General features: G+C 41.2%; 1 protein-coding gene across 1 annotated transcript in view; it reads left to right on the top strand.

Annotated features, from left to right (window-relative positions):
* The window catches only part of pdzd8 (PDZ domain containing 8), a 199,803-nt gene that overhangs the window by 66,751 nt on the left and 110,963 nt on the right, over nt 1-22,089 (top strand). The window contains 1 exon segment of the mRNA XM_080205842.1: nt 9,629-9,751. Coding sequence (XP_080061968.1) covers nt 9,629-9,751 — 123 coding nt within the window.

The following is a 22,089-nucleotide window of genomic DNA, read 5'->3' as shown; positions in this document are numbered from 1 at the left end:
TTAATTGTCTGCTGCACCTGCAAATCAACTTTTTGTGTGATGGTAGTTGGTTTTTTGAGTTACCTGAAGTAGTCCTTTTCTTTCACTGTTGTGTGAGTAGCCATTTCATTAATGTGTGTGTTTTGGCCTTGGCTGGTATGCGAACTCAGATTACTTAGATAAAGGGTAGATTTTGAATTCCTGTGGTATTTTGAGTTAATATTTAAATCAATACCTTTAGCTAATGCGCAAAGGTGTTTCATTTATCATTTAGGAGTGGTGTCTCCAGGACGTTCACTGAGATCAATGTGTGAATTCTGTTGGTATTAACAAATGACGCAGAAGATTCTCCAAATGAAAACTAGAACAAATTAACTTCTGGTCATGCACACTCTTTTGTCTTTCCACAAGAGAAAGTGATCAAGAAATCAAGAAAGCAAGCTACGACTTGTGATCTTGATTCCATTGATATTTGTCATGCTATTAAATTGTATTGGACAAGCGTAAGCAGAGAATATAAATAAGAGGTGCAGAAATTGCTGTCTAACAAGCAAAGTCTATTGGAATTAATAGTGGATGGTGAAGAGACATTCCACAGAACTGATTTTAGTCAGTGTTTAATATGTACAAATGAGGATATTCCATCAACTTTGAATCAGGATTAGCCAGGATATTATGGAAATTGCTCAGCTACAGCTGAAAATACTGTGATTCTCTAAATGAGGCCAACCTGTGTCTCCAACACTACAGGATTATAACATTGAATCCTGGCATCAGCTTGTAAGCCTACTGAGTTCTGCCTGACAGCAAGGGACTGTAGACCAGGTTGAGTTACCTTTCACAAGGTTTATAGAAACTAAAAAATATTCCAGGACCTAATTCTGAATACAGATGTCAATAAAACCAATACCCAAACTCTGATACATATCTTTCATGCCTGTAAAGTGGCTTCCAACTGCTGACACCTCAGCAAGTTGTCAGATTGCTGTGATTGACGGCTGAAACTTGCCATTCATGTTTTATTGCTCCCAGAGCTGCTGCTGATCATTCTGGTGTGTAGGTAAGTTATCTAATTGGAAGAGGATGTTTGCTGGGTTCCAGTGATTTTTCTGAACGTTAAGTGTGGCCTGCCATTGGTTCTCTTATAGAATTCCCCAAGGTCACTTATTATCTATGGTTTCTGTGCTTCTTTCCAAAAGGTACTGACTAATACTGGGGAAAGGGATGGAGGTGTAGGGGGGATGTTTCAGTGAGCCAACTGGCTTCTGGTCCCTTGTCATTCTTGTTTAACCTATGTTAGTGTGTAAAAGGCTGATAATGCAACAGCAAGCGACTTTGTAACTGAGCATGATCCTCTGCTGACTCATTGTTTATGGGTCACTATCTTCAGCAGGGATTACTAAGAAGTGGTCAGAATGAGGAACTATTACTGGTTAGCCTTTATGCTCCCTCACCCAAAGTTCTTGCTGTGTGAAAATGAATATTTTATTAAGAGTTGAGATAATATAGGAATAAAAGGACACATTTTGTCCAAGTGTTTTTGACATATTTTGTTCTCTTCCCTCTACTCCGGCTCCCCAACAAGAGCACTGGATTTTGGATCACTTGTGGCTCTCAAAAACCCTAATCAGCCTATTGGCCAGTCACAGTAACTCTTAGTTATAAGACAAATGGTTCTCGATGGTAGATGGGAGCTCTTTGAAGATGTACACTTTCACTTGGTAATGAAAGGACCTATGGAACAGTTTTGAATATGTATTTCCATAATATGGCTGTACACTACTAGTCTTTGATCTTTTAACAATTAAAGATCTGTCTTTTCTGTGAGCAGACTCTTGAAATGTAACTGGAGAGCTGTCCTTAAACCCATAGCAGTCCTCACACAGCAAAGGTCCTGATACAAATATAGAAAACTGCCTTTCTAATGTGGTTGCATGAAATGACATGGAGTGTACTACACAGAAATAAGCCATTCAGCTCTACTGGTCCCTCCATTGTTAATGTTTTGCATGATCCTCCTCCCACTCATCTTCATCTAACCTGTTCAGTGTAACTTTCAATTCCTCTCCCTCCTTGTGTTTATCCAGCTTCCTGTTAAGTGCATCAATGCTTTCACCTTAACTATTCCCTGTGGTACTGTATTGCAACCACTTTTCAGGCAAAGAGGAGTCTCCTGAATTCCTTCATGAATTTATCAGTGATTGTCTTATAGTCATGACCCCCACCTTTGGACCCCTCGCTTTGGTCTCCTCCAGTATGATATCAAACACATCATTGACTCCTGACGTAAGCAGTGACTTGAATTGAGTATATGTACAGACGCACAAATTATTTTTTAGGAATAGAAAATATGATGTTAACCTGGGAACTGTTGTAACCTTTAATGTAAAAGGGAACCCAGGGGCCAATCTGATCCAGGTGTGAATCCATTAATGTAATCTTGAAAAATGAACGGTTATGCTAGCCAGCATGGATGAAACAAGGTGCAGTATATATGTAAGCCCTTGGACGCAAAGGTGTTTCAGTTCCCTGAACTATGTAAATCTGTAATGGAATATGGGTTCTGTGCTATAGCAGCTGCAGCTAGTTTATTTTGATAAGATTAATGACCACTTTACGTGAATCGACTTTTTAGCTCTGTGATTTCTTGGCTTGGCAAATAAATATTTTGAGATAAGGTAACACTTTGAGGGTTTCTTATCCAGGTATTTATTCTTGATGTGTACCAGGTAACTACTTGCAAATTCTTTTTTAGATTACAAAATAAATCATAATCAATAGGTTATTGTGTCAAACCCAAAAACATTATACATGCTCATGTACTGATTTGTACAGTCTCCTATTTATCCCACCCCTTTGCCAATGAGAACGGGAGATTTTGAGTAACTTCACAAGCACAGATGGTCATGGATGTTACTGCCCTGATTTGTACAGTTTTATGTAATTTTATTGAGGCATCTTTCACCATATTAAATTTGAACCCAGACTGCTACCATCTAGAAGAGCAAGAACAATGCTTGGAAACACCCCCATCTGGAGGTTTCCCTCCAAGTCACTCACCATCCTGACTTGGAAATTTGTCGCCATTCCTTCTCTGTCACTGAGTCAAAATACTAGATTTGCCACTCTAACAGCACCATAGGTGTACCTACAACTCAGGGACTACAGCAGCTCAAGGCAGCTCACCACCACCTTCTGAAGGACAACTAGGGATGGGAAATGTGTGTTGGCCTAGCCAGCGATGTCCTCATCCCATAAAATAAATTTTATAAAAATTTAAAATTACCACAATCGAGACAAAATTTTCACTAATGGAAAGATTTTAAGGGCTAGCTGGTCTTGATCTCTTCTGAAGTTCAGTGATATTCACGTGCTGATATTGGCTGTACTCCTTTCAAGATAATTCTCAAGCCATTTATATATTTCAAACCATTCCGGTCACTGATGGTAAATGAATGTAGGAACTCAGCATGTTTTACTACATTACAGGTATTGATGCATTCTGCTGGCTGCTCTGTTACCTTATCACTTGATGTTGGGACAATTGCTGTTCCTAATTTACAAAAATGACCTTCATAAACTCAGTGCAAAGTGGTAACATTTAAAGATGATATCAAATTGGAAGGAAAGCTGGAATTGGAAGAAAAACTGAAGTTGTTAGATTGAGGTGTGCAAAATAGATAAACGTAGGTAGATGAAATTTAATGTTGTGATTTGTAAGGTGATAAACTTGAGAAAGGAAAAATAGATGACATACTAATTCCATGAATGGTGTTGAGGTAGCTAAGGACAGCACTAAACATGTCCAACGAATACAGTGCAGCCTTAAACAAATCTGATGTTGAACTCATTAACCACAACAGTGGAACACAAGTTAGAGGAGAATCAAACTGTATTGTGCCTTGGTCAGACCACAACTTCAATACTGTATCCAGTTCTGGCTGCCAGAAAACTAGACCTGCAAATGCTGGAGGCAGCACAGGGAAGAGGCTAAAGGCTAATCTCCAGTATCAGGGTAAGTTATGAGATGAGACTGTAGAGACTGAGTCTTTTCAGATTGAAAAGAGAAAAGATTGGTAAGACTGTGTGCTTTCCAATCATCACGACTTCTTTTCCACTTGGTCCCATTACCAGCTCATCAAATACTTTGTTGCCATGTCTTACCCTACAAGAGGACAAAAAGTCGTGCAATATTGGTCCGAAGAAACAGATAATCTGCTATGGGACTGCTTAGAGTCAGTAGACTGGTCAGTATTTAAAAACACTGCAACCAGCCTGAACGAGTACGCCACAACAGTGACCGATTTCATTAGTGAGTGTGTAGATGACTGTGTGCCAAAGAAGCAAATCTGTGTGTTTCTCAACTGGAAACCATGAATGAACAGGAATATCCACTGCTTGCTGAAGTCTAGGTCTGAGGCGTTCAAGTCAGGTGACCCTGATCTATACAAGAAAGCCAGATATGACCTAAGGAGATCCATCAAAGATGTCAAAGACACTACCAAACCAAGCTGGAGACCCAGATTAGTCACGTGGACTCCCGCCAACTATGGCAATGTCTGCAAGACGTAGTTGGCTACAAGATGAAGGCATGTAAAATTGCCAGCACCAATGCACCACTTCCCGATGAGCTCAATGCATTCTATGCCCGTTTTGAGCAAGAGGTCAGCGAGAGCACACCCTCCATCCTGGAAGCCTCGAACGAAGCTGTATCTGAGGTCGCCAGTGCAGCCTTCATAGCAGCCTTCTCAAAGGTCAACCCACAGAAAGCAACTGGCGCAGATGGGGTAGCCGGGTAGCGGGACCAGTTTGCAGGGGTATTTGTAGACGTCTTCAACTTCTTAGATCAGTCTATCAATCTGAAGTCCCTATCTGCTTCAAGAGGACGATCATCATCCCAGTACCAAAGAAAAGCCAAGCAGTGTGCCTTAATGCTTATCGTCCGGTGGCTCTGACATCCATCATTACAAAATGCTTCGAAAGGCACAAATCAATTTCGGCCTCCCAGATTTCCTGGATCCATGACAACTTGCCTACTGCTGCAACAGGTCCACAACAGCCGCCATCTCCCTGGACTTGCACTCAACTCTAGAACATCTAGATAACAAAGACACCTGTGTCAGACTCCTATTTATCAACTGCAGGTCAGCATTCAACATCATTATTCCTGCGAAACTCATCTCCAAACTCCATGGCCTGGGGCTCAGTACTTCCCTCTGTGACTGGATCCTGAGCTTCCTAACCCATTGACTGCAATCAATAAGGATAAACAACAACACCTCCACGATCATCCTCAAAACCGATGCCCCACAATGCTCTGTCCTCAGCCCCTTACTACTTATAAACTTATGACTGTCGTCAAATTCTTGATTTTCAGGTTTGCTGATGACACCACCGTAGTAAGTCAGATTTCAAACAATGATGATACGGAGTACAGGAAAGAGAGTATCTGGTGCGCTGACAATAATCTTCCCCTTAATGTCGACAAAATGAAGGAGATAGTCATCGACTTCAGAAAGTGTAGTGAAGGACATGCCCCTACCTACATCAATGGGAACAAAGTAGAAATGGTAGATAGCTTCTAGTTTTTAGTTATCCAGATCACTAAAAACCTGTCCCAGTCCTTCCATTGCCAATGCTGTAGCTAAGAAAACCCACCAGCACCTCCTGCTTTCCCAAAGGCAATTTGGCATGTTAACTCTGATTCTCTCCAACTCTTATAGATGCACTATAGAAAGCATTCTTTCTGGTTGTATCAGTTTGATATGGTATTGCTCTGTCCAAGGCCACAAGAAATTACAAAGGGTTGTGAACGAAGCCCAGTTGATCACTCAAACCAGCCTCCCAACCACTGACACTGTCCATGCCTTGGAAAAGCACCCAGCATAATCGAGGACCCCACGCACTCCAGACGTTCTCTCTTCCACCTCCTTCCATTGGGGAAAAAGATGAAGTCTGAGATCATGTACCAACTGACTCGAGCAGCTTCTTCCCTGCTGCCATCAGACTTCTGAATAGACCTACGTTGCATTAAGTTGATATTTCTGTACACCCTAGCTATGACTGTAACACTATATTCTGCACTCTTTCCTTTATGTACAGTATGCTTCATCTGTATAACACACAAACAGTACTTTTCACTGTATACTAATGCATGTGACAATAAATCAGATCATTCCTATCCATGATGACCCACGTTGGCTTCTGATCACCCAGCACTTTAAACTTAGCATCATCCTTGTCTTTAAATCCCTCTGCTCCTACCTCTGTAACTGCTTCCATCTCAACGTCTTCTCAAAATTTGTTTCTCTGACTCTGGCCTTTTGCAACTCTCCCCTCTCTTTGCTGCACCATCGGCAGCTATAACTTCAGAACCTCATGAATTTCCTGTTAGAATTGTTATCTCCCCTACCTTTACTGCAAGACCGTTCCAAGTATTGGACTCTTTTCTGTTTCCTAACATTTGTCCTGTTTTCTTTTACTGAGTTGCCCATGTCTTCTCATCCTGAAGTTGTGGTTTAACGTAAGCAGGATTTACATAAACCGCGTTGCTGCGTCAGTGCAATAGGTAAAAAAAGCATTAAATCAGTGCCAAATCTGCAGCTGGTTTTTGATCTTATCTACATCTGATTGTTTCATCTACAAGAGGACTTGTGCAATTAGGAAAGGAGATTACAGTAACTGGAATATTTGACTTCGACATAAACCATGTTAGATGGGAGGGCAGAATTCCACTGTAGACATGCCAGCTTCTCAGATCCAAACCTGGGACCATTGTGCTAGGACTGAAATTACTGGCTGCTTTGTTGCTCCAGTCTTGAACCAGAATATATCACCTGGGAACCAGGATATATTTATGTGCACCGGGGGAGCATTTTCTGTTGTAACTGTTCTATTATATATATAAAATTTCAACCAATAAAATAATGCTGACAGAATCTTCAGGATTGTAGGATATGTTACAGTGGTGATATGGCGTAATATGTTGATACTTGGAACTTGTTCTCCCTGATGATGAGTGACAAGAAAACTGTGGTCATGGGACAAAGTGTTGCACCTCATTCCCTGACCTCACACAATAACGGGAAGCAGTTAGCAAATCCTGCTACCCATCATATCCATGGAGACAGGCAATATATTTCTTGATGCAGAGCTTGATACACACATGGAGAAAGCACCTGCCACCTTTTAGCAAAGACATGAAATACATAAAACAGAAAGCTGACTCTTAGAACCAAATTGGTCTATAAAGCCTTGTTTTCAGCACCTTCTTGAATAGCTACCAGGAAAGTAAGCTCAACAGCTTTCATCTTTGTGGTCTGTGGCATTTCAGTTATATTCTGGTAGGACAAAGTCACGAATTTGGTAGTCCTCTTGGAGCTTCCAGGTGTGTTGGCACTAGAAATAGTGGGCATGAGAACTAGTGTATGCTTACGCGTGTGACATGACTCTAAACATCAACTACAGCAGCTGGGAGTAACTAACTGGTAAAAGAGGGAAATGGTGCCACTTGCTATAGACTGACATGCACCACAATGATGAGTGGCTAGGTAGCAGGTGCCAATGATAAAAAATAGTAACCGACAACTTGACAGACCTGCTTCTGGGGAAGCTTTGGCTTCCTCCCACAATCCAAAGATGTGTGGATTAGGTGCATTGGCTATGCTAAATTGCCACTTTGTGTCCTGAGATGCATAGGTTAGAGGGATTAGTGGGTTGAATATGTGGGGTTATGTGGATAGGGCCTGGATGGGATTGTTGTCAGTGCAGACTCGATGGGCCAAATAGCTGCCTTCTGCACTGTAGGGATTCTATGATTCTTGGTTGCCTAAGACATCAAAAGCCTGTCTATCCAAACCTTAAATATACTGAGCAATGCAGCATCCCCAACCTTTTGGTTTAAAGAATTCCAAAGATTCACAACTCTTTTGAATGAAGAAATTTTCTCCATTTCAATCCTAAGTGATCGGCCCCTTCACGTGTCACATGTGCAAATCCGTGTATTATACTTTATGTAGGTATAAAGAAAACAAATCATTTGGGATGCACTCAGGAAACAGTCTCTGCATTTTGCTGACGTAAGTCTGTGAATGTATTTAACTTTCAACAACATCTAGCAACCACACAATGACAAGTTTCATTGGAGATCTGCCAATGTGTTATACCTAAAATATGTCACATTTTGTTACGGGTGCAAGCCACTGTTTCGAGTAAGATTTTAGCCAAATGCAATACTCGGGGTTTATGACCAGGAACCTGAAATCCATAATCTGCCAAGTGTTCTCACTAAGCATCAGTTCAACATCGGATGATCCATGGTCATTCTTACTTAATAACATTGCTCTAAGATGGATACATGCTAGTTCTCTATTGCGTGATATTTTGCTGTATAAGAGCAGGAGCCTTATCTCATCATCTGACTTATTGTGAGCAAAGCTACAGAAGACCAATGAGTATGAAATGACTTTATATCCATTACCATTAGAGTGTACAGATTTGCTTATCCAGAGTAACAGAAGAGGATGCTTCATTTCTTTATTTAAATTTTCATTTCTCAACAAATTGAATTTTGTTAGCGCAGTCTGGCTATCATTTCTCACACTTCAACCAAATACTTTGTGCAGCTTTTTAAATTTAAATTGAACTGTGGCATAACTGATTAAATTGAAGTGCCATCTTTTATTAGTTTAAATAGTCACCTAACCATAAATATTCTTGGTAAAATAATATGAATATATTTCATTAGCATTCAATTATATTTGTTCAAAGATTGGAAATGGCATCCAATGGCAAAACATAGGATCAACAGTCAATTTCATTGCATAACAAGTACAGAAGCAATAAACATAGGCCTGGCTGTTGGTGGATAACACAGGGCCTTTTCTTGTCATTGTGAAATAAGCCCCTTTTTTGTTGTGTAGTTTGGCATGCAAGTTTTCTCAGTCACAGAGCGTAGTAGCTTAGCACTTGTGAATATTTGTATGCATAATAATAACAATACTGAATTATGCAGTGAAGAATATGTTTTAAATACTACTGGATCAATTGGAGAAGGCATCATAGCCCTGCTAGAACTTGTAAATGCCAACAGCCTCGGATGTGCCCTTCCAACAGGGGTCACTGACATTGGCAATTTCTCCTCTTCCTCTGACAATGAGCATACCTACAGGTGTTTGAATGCAATCTGCTGGAAATTGAACCCAAACTTTCCTGACCTGTAAGATTTAGTAGCTACTCTGTCGACAGTTTGTGAAAATACTATGAAGAAACATAACTAGCTGTTGTGCTAGTAGTTTTGTGCTTTCTGTTGTGTCTGGAGGAAGATTCTCAATTAAGAGCAACATAGGCCAGACTCAGTTATTAGCTATTTCAATTGTTATCTAAAATTATATGGTTAGGTTCAGCAAAGTATGGAAAGCAGCAGTTGCATCAAGCTCTGGGCACACTCCCCATCCTGTATTGTGTGGAAGGTATCATTGCTCAAATCAGGAGTCATGCCTCTTGATGTTCACAGATAAGCAACATGATGAATGCAGTTTCATTAACTTGAGTGTTAATGAAGCTTAATTGTGATGACTCCTTTATAATTAATATTAAACAAAATAAGAATGTTTTTGGAAAAAAAACATTTTTCCCTTTTGCTTTCCAGGTACAAACCATTCTTTCCCTACCAAGTTATTCCAACAACAAGTGCAGAAAACTGTGATCTTTACATGCAAGACTCGAGCATCACTGAAGGACGCCTAAAAGTCACAGTGGTTGAATGCAGCAGGTATGTGGCTAGATGACCTTAGATAGAAGGGAAGATGTATTCTATTATGTTAATCAACACTTTGTTCTTTAATTGAGAAATCTTATCAATTTAATTGCATGGTTTTTGCTGTTAGTAGTTTTTTATTTAAATTTTACTACTTTTCTAAATTCGCTTTGCTGTTTTCAACACTTCAAGTCTGTTTTCATTTTTCCTGAGTTTTCTCGTGGGTTTTTTTGTCATTCTTGAATTTCCATTAACTTGTCCTCAGCTTCGTGTAATAATTTTCCCCTTAATTGTTGTTCAATTCAGTATGTGGGATCTTAATGTGGATGAATGAAACTAAGAACCTTAGTTCAGTGGAAGCCATTCCAGAAATCTAAGCTCGTAATATAGGATGACACTTCATTGCAGTACTGAGGGAGTGCTGCAGTTTTGGAGATGCTATTCTTTTCCCAGTTAAAGGTACACGGCAGTAATTGAAGAAGATCAAGGGAGGTCTTCTGGAGGTCTGTCAACATTTAATACCATTGAACATTAAGATTATCTGGTCACTTATCATATTGCTGTTTGTGGAAGCTTGCGTTGTGCAAATTGTTTGCTGCATTTCCCATATTGCAAAGGTGACAACAATTCAAAAGTACTTTGATTGGGGATCTCTAGAAAGCGTGAATAGTGCTGTATAAATGTCAGTTCATTCTTTAATTCATTATCAACATCAAAGGATTCCAAGGTTGCCTACAATGCAAGGAGATGTAGAGTAAAATCTCTTTACTTAGCCCAACAATAAGTCCCTTGCCCATCCTTAGAAAAGTCCTTCCTATTGAACCAATGTGATTTTTTTTCATTTCCCAAGGAAGATTAGAAAATAATTTTGGAAAAGTAAGGCCGTTAGCACATTTTTATCCATCCAAAATGATCTTGAAGTTCCCATATTTCATTGTTCAGTTGGTTTTGAAGCATTGTTCAGTTCATTCTTAAATGATTTCAGATTTTGTGATATTCATTCTAAATTTGCCTTTTAACTTGTTTGAAACTATTCTCCTTTGTTTCACTATACTTGCAATATCATTTTAAATCATTTTCCAGATTTGCCTTTTTCTTATTATTGAAATGTTACATATCACTACATGATCATCTGTCTGATGTCTCATTTACAGATTGGACATCTTTGATTTATCTCATCTTTCGCCATAATTTAGACCTCCAGCAGTTCTTGGCACTTCTTATGTGCTGTCTTCAATACTGCTATTTTCAACTATTTCAGTGATCAGAGCTGAGAGCACAACCCTGGGTATTGTCTGAATAGTAGATCACTGTACAGCCTGAGCATGAGAATCAGTCAAAATGTGGCCTCTCTTCAGCAAGCTGCATCAAATTAGTACCACATCAGGGCACTTTTGAGTTGCAGGCAGCCCAAATGGATATTACACAGAACGGTTACAGCTAGCAACTAGTCTGAACTGTTTTTGAAATTGGTTCCCAGAGGTGAAAGGTGAGTGCCTAACTCACTACATCACCCAGATCCTTTTCTACAGAATTTATTGCTGATTAGCTTCCTCTTCAGTTCCTTTGCCAATGGCTTGGATCCCAGCAAACTGGTGATGAACATCTGGAATATTTTCCATTATTTATTGACACTAATAAAATCTCTGTAATTCAGATGTTTGTTCAGGCACCACATTTGTCACTTTCAGTTGACAACAGGCTATATTTATGAACTAGCTATAAAATTATATCAGGAATAAAATTCTAAAAGGAGTAATAAAAGTATATTTAGTATCAAGACATGTTTACAGCAATAGTTCTTTGTATTTTGATAAAATCTCTTGCTATTGATATATGTGGAACCTGAGCACATAAACATAATGCACGCACCTGTATTTCTGCTTTGTAGTAGTGTTCACCAATAAATAGGAATCAGTTCTTTGTGTCACATCTCAAGCTCCCCCAGTTTTCCCCTCTTCCTGTTCCTATCTCTTGCCCTACCTCACCTCTTTTTCTTTCTCTGTGCCACTCTGAAAATTTATGGAGTAGTTCTTGTCTGTAAATTATTCTATGTCCTTTTATCTTCATTAAATCTTAATGGTCCCTAACTGGTTCAAAACATAAGATACTTTCTTCTGTATTAGGCATTTTAAAATTATTTTTCATCAGCTTTTCTGACCATTTTGTCTCAGTGTACTCAATGTATGCCTGCAGTTTCTATATTTCCTCCTACTACTTTAGTCCTCTCTAACCGTTGCATGATTCCAGTCAGCTGTTAACGCATTGAATGCTTGGCATGTGGCCAAGCTTGTGCCTGATCCTGGGCCTCATTTTTAAGTGTCTTTACACTTCAAATAAGTTTTCCCATATATGTTTACAGCATGAAAACAGGTTTAATCTGTAGTTGGAACCTGGAGAGGACTCCTTCGAAGTGAGAGTCTCTCTCGTCCTTCACTGTTCAGTCAATTTGGGACCTAATTCTGGATTTACACTGCATTAGTTTGAGAGGAGCATGGTGAGGGAAATAATTAAAAAGGAAAGGTGAAGCTATGAAATTAAAGTAGGGAAGAACATAGAACAGTAAAATATTCCATTGGCTCAATAAATAAATAAACAGGAAATTCAGGATGGGGAGAGGACCAGTGAAATGTAGAAATTATTTTGCACTGCCACTACACTTGTGTAAATGCACCCTTTGGGAATCAGTGCATTGAGGTGATTGAGTTACTAATTGATCTCCGGAAATTGCGTTAAAACTTAATGGTCAGGTTGTGTTTGGAGTACTGTGTCTTAGTTATGATAAACTAAATGTTCATCCTTTGGGAAGGGAGCAGAGAACAAGTGGTTTAATTTTAGTTGTAAAACAAAAAAGATACAAGCAGCTGAAGTCTATATAGTCTAGACAGAAGGTGATTAACGAAGAGGCCCTCATGAGGATATGTAACATGCTAAATGGAACAGATCCAATAAATCAAACTTTATTCTCAACTAACCCACAGATGTGGGGCTTGGAGCAAAATTCCCCCCAGTCCCTGCCAGTGGGTTTGATGGGGGGGAATATAGCAGGTGGCCAGAAATTGTTTTCTGTCAGCATGAATTTACAGCGGGATCTTCCACTGATGCCTTCCACAATGGGTTGGCAAACTCGACCAGAGGCTGACATGAACCCCATTTACGTTCTATTTTGGGATGCAGATGAAAGCCCGACCCCCTTCCCCATACCAGATTCTCTGCGAAGCTAAAAATAACATGGTGTGCAGATATTGGGACTCACCGTACCAACATCCTGGGGCTGCCTCCGGAGTGTGGGGCAGAGATCCTAGTAGCCACGTTACTGCACCTGCATGTGGACCTTCCAGATTAGGTGGTCCATCTTCCTGCTTTGGACTGTTCCTAGCAAGCCATCTTTTCTCTCAAGACCCATCTTCTGGTTTGTGTGTTCCTGGAGACCTATCTGCATCTTAAGGCAGTCCACCTTCTTTCTTCAATAATGGTGCCTTCTAAATATGGCACCTGGACATAATGCCGGACTATGTACCATCCAGGCCTGTCCTGCCAATTAATATGCGTCAAACACTCAGGTGCTTAATGAATGAAGTCAGGGTTTGAAGATTTGGCGTCTTTTCTTGCCAGCTGCCACAGCAGGAAACACTCCACGTTACCACCTCTGTCACAGCACTTTGACTCAAAATGGGAAAATTTGATCCTAGATTTAACATCGTGGAACATAAAGCAAGTCTAAGTAAGGACTTTACTGAAATTGTTATGAGAGATTGGAATAATCTGCCAGCCAGGATTATGGAGCTACGAATATTAGAAGTTTCAAATAAGTGGAGAGTTTGTGTGAAGGGAATGGGCCAAATTGCCTTTTCTTACTCTTGCCGGTTCTTGGGCTTTTACATGATTTAACTATGATTCTCGGCTTTTCGGCTAAGATGAAGTGCAGTATCAACATGCTGTGCTTGGTTGAAGTCATTAGGTTACATTTTAGCTTCATTTGAAGCAATTTTTAAAAGCAGCATCTTGGCCTTTTGGTTATGATGCAAATGAGATCAAGCCTTGGAGGAGGAGCTATGCCTACTCCAATCAGCTTGGATCATGTAGATCAAGCCCAAGACAGGAGGTGAGAGCCCTGCCTTGTCAGCTTGGATCGGGAATGTCTCAACTTGTTGAGGCTCTGAATTGGACTGATTGAATTGGAATAAAAACAAAAAAAGTAGCCTAAAAATTATAATGTCAGTAAGTCAATTGCTACAGTAATTTTCTATTTATTCTTTAAAATCTTACTATACAAAGAAAATCTATTACACAACACTCTGCTTTTTAAGTGATTTTACTTATGCATTTACCTTTTATTCTCACATTAGTAAACGCACAATACCAATTAAATATTTGCCCTACGAAGAAGTAAAATGATTTTGCCTTAGTACTATGCCTCCTCCCTTTCTTAAAAAAAAAGTAGTGATTTAACCAAAACCAAAAACATCTTTCAACCGTTTCACAATATTTGTAGCTCCTGGTCTGAAATCATGAACAATTTTGTTTTATATTTATTTGTTAATGTTCCACAGTTTAATTATGAAAATGAGCATACTGATTTTTGTGTGTATTTTAGACTCGGCATATTTCCTTTTGGGACTTCCCACGTACTTCCCCTGATACTAAACATAAATCAGCTCCGAGTTCCTCTCCTAACTCCTGCCAGATGGTGCATCTGATAGAGATGGCAACAGGGAAAACCTCCACTCCATTCGAAGTGGGTGAGGGAAGAATGAGAAAAGCTCCATTTAAGAAAATCCTGTACTCTTGAGGTTGGATCAGGATGATTTACGTTTGAAATAACTCCTTGATTACCTGGGCACTGCAACCCTAATATGATACGCATTTACTCCCACTCCCCCAAGCCCAAATTTTATTAATGTGAAACAATGGCTAGATTTTTTTTGTTAGTGGATTTTGAGATCTGGTAATTGCAAAAACACCAGTGGTTTGTTGATTTATTCCAAATTGCATTATTTATGATGAAGTCACTAATTCTCTGATTCTATCATTAGCAGTTTGCCAACAAGAATATTATGTACATCAGTGCCTCAGTCCCCTTAACTAGAACTGGTTTGAACCTGCCTGGGTTAAGCCTGCAGTTATAATGTCCCAGTCTCCGTTCTCTGAACAGTGACAGATGTGAAAGTCGCATTATTGCATCTGTCTCCGCAGCTAACTTGGAGGCAGGCAAAGCCATCTGGAGTGATGCAAACTCTGTTGAAAATACATAATTGCACCTTCAGTAAATAATATCTCTTTTGCTCCATTGCCCTTAAATTCAGGTACATGATCAGAGCGCCGCAGTGATCCATTTTAATTAAACCAGACTGACTTTAAAGTTGCAAGGAATTATTTTAGATGTTGAATACTTCTACATGCAGATTAAACTGTAATGCTTATGTACAGAACATGACAACGTAAGGCAGTGTTCTTATGCGTAAGATAATATGGGGGGCACTGTAGCACAGTGGTTAGCACTGCTACTTCATAGTGCCAAGGACCCAGGTTCGATTCCCGGCTTGTCTGTGTGGAATTTGCATGTTTTCCCTGTATCTGCGTGGGTTTCCTCCGGGTACTCTGGCTTCCCCCCACATTCTGAAAGATGCGCTGGTTACGTGCATTGACGCAAACAGGCGCGTGACTAGGAGAATTTCACGCAATAACTTCATTGCAATATAAATAAATAAACTTTAAGAAAGTGTTGGTTCAATCCTCACTCCAAGATTTGAGTACAAAATGTGGGTTCAGATTTTCAGTTTTGTACTGCGAGAATAGTGTTGAATGCTGTCCTCTTGGAGCAGTGTTGAACTAAAACTCTGCTTGCCTGACCCATTGCATACTAAAGATCCCATGGCATTATGCAAGTTACAGCAGGGAATTGTTCACGGTTCAAGTAAACATCTCCTTTTCAACAAAGACCACCCAAAAATAAGGAAGTCCAATATCTCAGTTGTGGGAGATATCCGTGCATAAAGTGGTTGATCTATCCATCCAAGCAGCATATCAAGGTAACTCGTTAGGTATGAGATGCATTTATCTTCTGTTTCATCACGTAAGTTTATCTTGTGTGCAATTCACCCACTAGAGGGAATTGACACATGGTGAAGCTTTCTTCTGATGTACTCTAAATGGCCACTAGAGGACATCAGAAATACAGTGATTGAGCAATAAAGCAGAAGCTATCCAGATTTTCATGCCTTTAGAAAGTATCTAAGCTGTTTCCCTCAACCACTTTTTGCAGTAACATTCCGCATTCCAACCACTTTCTCAGTAAAGGAACTTCTCCATTTTTCCATTGGATTTACAGGTAATTGCTATGTCTTTAATTTTGAATTCTGTCACAGATGGAAACATTCTCTCCATGACTACCCCATCCAACCCATTCATGATTTTATAGACCTCCATCATGTCATCACAAATCCTTTTCTTTCCAAAGAAAAAGCCCTCAACATTCTCACTCTTTCCTGATAGATGTTATCTCTCAGTTCTGCTGTCACTCTTCTAAATCTTCTTTGCATTTTCTCTGGTCTCCGTTCATTAAAATGATATAAAAGCACCAGGGCTGTACCCAGTATTCTAAATGCAGCTTTTAAAAGGGCCTATAAAAGTATAGCATAACTTTACTATTTTCAAATTTGATATTCAGTGTTTTGTTCATATTTTTAATTGCTTTGCTAATCTTCATAGAAACTAGAAGCAGGAGTAGGCCATTTGGCCCTCTGAGTCTGCCCTGCCATTCATTTTGATCACGGCTGATCATCGAATTCAATATCCTATTCCCCCCTTCCTCGTATATCTCTTGATCTCTTTAGTCCCAAGGGATACATCTAATTTCTTCTTGAAATCAGACGATGTTTTGGCCTCAGTTACTTGCTGTCGTAGTGAATTCCATACATTCACCATCCCCTGGGTGAACAAATTTCTCCTCGCCTCTGTTCTAAAATGTTTACCACTTATCCTCAAACTATGATCACAGGTTCTGGGCTTCCCCACCATCGGGAACATTCTGAGCTTGGTTGAAAATATGTATTTTGTAAATGGCTTTTGGATGTGGAAACAGCAGTGAAAAGGCACATAATTTAATGATGGAATTAATGAAGGAATTCGAAAGAATGTACCCAAGTAACTAATGGACCTGCTACAAATATTGGATTAAAAGGAGTAGAAAGATGATATACAAAAGGCTAGAAGTGCATCATTTGAGTCAGGTGATGTATGGCTGGCAGAGCTTGCAGAGACGAGGCCATTGGGGAATTTTAATGATCAATTCATCACTGGGGGATGGGGAGGCAGGCACTTTTGTAGGGTACTGAAATTTGGAAAAGTAGGCCAGGACAGAATACAAACAACTGAGTTTTGGATATGTTAAAGCATGAACAGTGGGAGATTGGCATTATGGTAGTCAAATCTAGGGATGACCAAAAGTCAGATCTATACAGAAGTTGACACCATATTTGTTAATAATGCTGGAGGATGGAGATAAGGAATCAAATGAAGGATAGATCCTTGGGAAACTCAAAGTGATGCTTCAGTTGTCGGAGGAGAAACTTTTGCTGTATATGTGCTGGTTATGTTCAAACAGGCGAAAGTGGAGAGCAATTTCACAGAGCTGACATTGGAGGAGGAAAGGCATCTTCAAACCTATCATCAGCTGCAAAGAGTTTAAAGACATGAATCTAAAGTAGTATACTGTTAAATTCTAAGAAGATGTCATTTACATCTTTGGAAATTATTATGCTGTTAGAAGACTTAAATGGAAAATTTTGGAGGGGAGAAAATATATTGGAAATGGGTGAGGTGTAGTAAGTCTCTGTTTTATGTTGCCTTATTTTAAATTGTTTGGCTTTAACATCAGAAATATAAAGGGCCATCATGTCCCCTTAGTGCTTGGATTTCAGTTTTGGCATCGTTTTGTGCTGAAGCCAGTAAAGTCTGAATAATTGCTATGGTCCTAGACCAAAACTGTAAGTTTTTAGTAAGGCTTGATTTAGAACCATTAACTTCTTGATTAAAGTGGACACGGTTTGAGATTCGAAACACTTACGAAGGAAATAAAGCCACAGGATTCCATGGTTTTGAACAAACAATAATATACTTTACGAAACAAGGTCAGAAATATAAAACAACTTACAATATCTATCTTCTACTCTTGCATTCAGGGTTAACATAGTTAGCACTGCTGCCTCACAGTGCCAGGGGACTAGGTTTGTTTCCTGCCTTGGGTCACAATCTGTGCGGAGTCTGCATGTTCTCCCCATGCCTGCATGGGTTTCCTCTCATAGTCCAAAAGACTTGCTGGTTAGGTGCATTGGCCATGCTAAATTCTCCCTCTGTACCTGAACAGGTGCCAGAGTATGATGATTAGGGGATTTTCACAGTAATTTCATTGCAGTGTTAATGTAAGCTTACTTGTGACACAGGTTAATAAACTTTAAACTTTAAAAACTTTAAACATGTGACTTAACAGGCAAACTGCGTTTGAACATCCCACACTGCACAATAAATGACAGATGCAACCAAAATACAGTCTACTAATTTCTCAGCAACCTACTGTAAACTGTGTGTGTCAACCAATCTATTTGAAAATCACTCACTCTCATGAGGGATTCCGGTTATTAGCTTCGAAGATTTCATCTTAATTCTCCAAAAGTTGCTCCAGTTGGAGGGTGAAATGTTGGCCCATGTCACAATGTCTTCTCTCTGAGAATCTGTTTTCCCCTGGATTCCTGAGTATACACTCAAGTACCGACTCACAAGAACACCTCCCGCTCTTTGGCTGCATTGTGCAGAACACCACTGCTCCAAAGGGGTACCTTTGCCCAACAGCCCACAGTGCAACATCACCTGCTGTGTTTTTGGATCTTCAGGGCTTCTCCTGAGCCCCCTTGGATTGCCAGGGCTTCTCCTGAGCCCCCTTGGATTGCCAGGGCTTCTCCTGAGCCCCCTTGGATTGCCAGGGCTTCTCCTGAGCCCCCTTGGATTGCCAGGGCTTCTCCTGAGCCCCCTTGGATTGCCAGGGCTTCTCCTGAGCCCCCTTGGATTGCCAGGGCTTCTCCTGAGCCCCCTTGGATTGCCAGGGCTTCTCCTGAGCCCCCTTGGATTGCCAGGGCTTCTCCTGAGCCCCCTTGGATTGCCAGGGCTTCTCCTGAGCCCCCTTGGATTGCCAGGGCTTCTCCTGAGCCCCCTTGGATTGCCAGGGCTTCTCCTGAGCCCCCTTGGATTGCCAGGGCTTCTCCTGAGCCCCCTTGGATTGCCAGGGCTTCTCCTGAGCCCCCTTGGATTGCCAGGGCTTCTCCTGAGCCCCCTTGGATTGCCAGGGCTTCTCCTGAGCCCCCTTGGATTGCCAGGGCTTCTCCTGAGCCCCCTTGGATTGCCAGGGCTTCTCCTGAGCCCCCTTGGATTGCCAGGGCTTCTCCTGAGCCCCCTTGGATTGCCAGGGCTTCTCCTGAGCCCCCTTGGATTGCCAGGGCCTCTCCTGAGCCCCCTTGGATTGCCAGGGCCTCTCCTGAGCCCCCTTGGATTGCCAGGGCCTCTCCTGAGCCCCCTTGGATTGCCAGGGCCTCTCCTGAGCCCCCTTGGATTGCCAGGGCCTCTCCTGAGCCCCCTTGGATTGCCAGGGCCTCTCCTGAGCCCCCTTGGATTGCCAGGGCCTCTCCTGAGCCCCCTTGGATTGCCAGGGCCTCTCCTGAGCCCCCTTGGATTGCCAGGGCCTCTCCTGAGCCCCCTTGGATTGCCAGGGCCTCTCCTGAGCCCCCTTGGATTGCCAGGGCCTCTCCTGAGCTCTCACCACTTTGGTCAACTGCAGCCCTTTTCTTGCTTGGAGTCTCTTTCACTGCAGTTCTTTTTCCTAAACCAGTGCCTCTCCGTGTCACTATCCCCTATATGGATCTCCTCTCTTGGGACTTCACTGTCTCCTCTCCCTTTTGGATCTTTCTTTGTCCCCGCACCAATCCCCTGTCTGGAGCATTTCTCTGCAATGACTCCACTTCTGGTCACATGACCTGGGTTTTTGCGCCATTTTATTATTGTACAGGTGCAGTGGGCCCCATGCCTTTAGCCCAAAAAACTTAAAATGCTGAATTACACATGCACAGTTCAGTTCTAATCTACACGTGTGGAGACGCTAAGGTCTGTCAAGACATGGAATTCCCAACCTCTGCTCTTGGAGAGGAGGTGAGTCAGCTTTCGTTATACCTGATTGGCTCCATTTTGGAGCAACCTCTCCCGCCTGTCGACTTGCCTGCTAACCGGCCCCCTCCCCATTATGGCTTGCCTCTCTCATGTGCACCCTCTCCTGCTTGCGCACCCTCTCCCACTAAATGCTTCTCTCCTTGACCCTCCATTGCTGCTCCTCCTGCTCGCTTACTCATTCTCTGTCTTGTTGCTGTTCTCCTGAGCATTTGCTCACATAAAGATTTCAGGAGAGAGAGATGCCGAACAGGAGGGTCGGGAGTGAGGAGGAGGAGGTAAGTAGAAAGAGTTGGCATATTTCTTTTAAGAAGAAATTTAAAAGTATGTTAGTTTATCTACAAGTATAGGACTTTAGGACCACAATGTTTCGATTTATAAGTATAATGTTTTTATTTTCTGAGGAAGTTTCAAGAAATCCCATCTGCAGCTTTTACATTAGTTAGAACAAATAATCTAATATGCTTAGTTTCATTCAAAGTTTTCAGGAATGCAAATACAATTTAAAAAGCACAATCATTCACGGAATAAAAGCAAAGTGCTAGAATCTGAAACGAAAACTGAAAAGTGTTACAAAATCTCACTAGGCCTGACAGCATCTGTGGAGAGAGAATAGAGCCAACGTTTCAAGTCTGGATGACCCTTTGTCAGAGCTGGGATGTGGACTTTGCTGGCTAAGCCAGCATTTATTGCGCATCCCTAATTATCCTTGAGAAGGTGATGATGAGCTGCCTTCTTGAACCGCTGCAGTCCATGTGGTATCGGTAAACCCAGAGTGTTGTTAGTGAGGATGGGTTTTAAGATATTTAAAGTTATGGAGTGAAGTACAGAGGTGGAAGACTCTGACACCTGTACTGGGAAAGGAGACATGCTGGAGATCAGAAACAGGGGGTCATGGGAGTAGAGGGGAGTAAAGCTGAGAAGGTTGCAGAAATCAGGTCCCAACTTCCTCTCCAACTGCTGATGTGAACGAGGGGCCTTTATAAGGCCTGGCATTCTTGATCCAAGCCTCAACCCACCATTTTTCTTTTTTCATAATTTGTGGCTGTAATCGCCCATGCTCTTCTTTTCACCCTTGCTTCCTTTCACCTCTCTCTCCCACAGTATTTTGTTTCCCCCTTCAATCAACATTTCCTCTGAGCTTTTGACCCAGCAACAGTGAAGGAATGGCACTATATTTCCAAGTTCGGATTGTGATTGGCTTAGGCGGTAACTTCTAAGTGGTGGTGTTCACATGTGTCTGCTGCTCTTGTCATTCTACTGGTTGAAGATTTGAGATGTGCTTTCTCAGGAGCTTTTGATGAATTCCTGTAATTTTAATTGAGAAATCATTGGAGTTCAAAAACTGGAAGAGTCAGATGTGCACTTTGAAGATGGGAGATAATATTTGAAAGGGCGAAGAATGGTATTGTAGCAAATACTGCAGTTTCAATGTTCACAAGCATAGGGTCAGGATGGTGTTGTGTATTAGGGGAGGAATAAACATATTCCACCTAAACATTTAAAAGGGCGAAGAGGGTTGTAAGAGAAACTTCCAAGTGATTTCATCAAAGATTGATGAGCAGTATCCAGAGGATATTAATGGATATTCCAAATAAGGCCTTGGGCTTATTTATGATGAACTGTAAAGTGGCAGAAGAGAAGGTAGGCTTAGACAAAATGTTGATTGAAGGGAAAACCAAAATACTGCAGAAGAGAGAGGCAAAAAGAAGCGTGGGTGGAGTGAAGAGGATGGCTGATTAGAGCCCCAAACTATGGAAAAAGAAAAATGGTAGGTTGAGGCTTGGATCAAGAATACCAGATCTTAAAAAGGCCCTTAGTTTACCTAGGCAGTTGGAGAAGAGGTTGGGGCCTGATTTCTGCAACCTTCTCGGCTTTACTCCCCTGTCTACTCCATGGCCCCCTGATTTTGATCTCCAGCATGTCTCCTTTCCCGGTACTGGTGTCAGAGTCTTCCACCTCTGTACTTCACTCCATAACTTCAAATGTCTTCTCAAAACCCATTTCTCTGACCAGATTTTTGGCCAGTTCTCCAGTCCTCCGGAAAGGTTCAATATTTGCTTCTTCGCTTCTCTAGAAAACACCTTTTGATATCTTTGTATGTTAAAAACATTATTCAGCCAAGCTTCACTTCACTTTAA

The sequence above is a fragment of the Carcharhinus amblyrhynchos genome, chromosome 17 (assembly GCF_965287045.1).
Source record: "Carcharhinus amblyrhynchos chromosome 17, sCarAmb.v2.hapA, whole genome shotgun sequence".
NCBI classification, from domain to species: domain Eukaryota; kingdom Metazoa; phylum Chordata; class Chondrichthyes; order Carcharhiniformes; family Carcharhinidae; genus Carcharhinus; species Carcharhinus amblyrhynchos.
The sequence above is the reverse complement of the archived record's forward strand: the minus strand, read 5'-3'. Positions and strand labels throughout refer to the sequence as shown.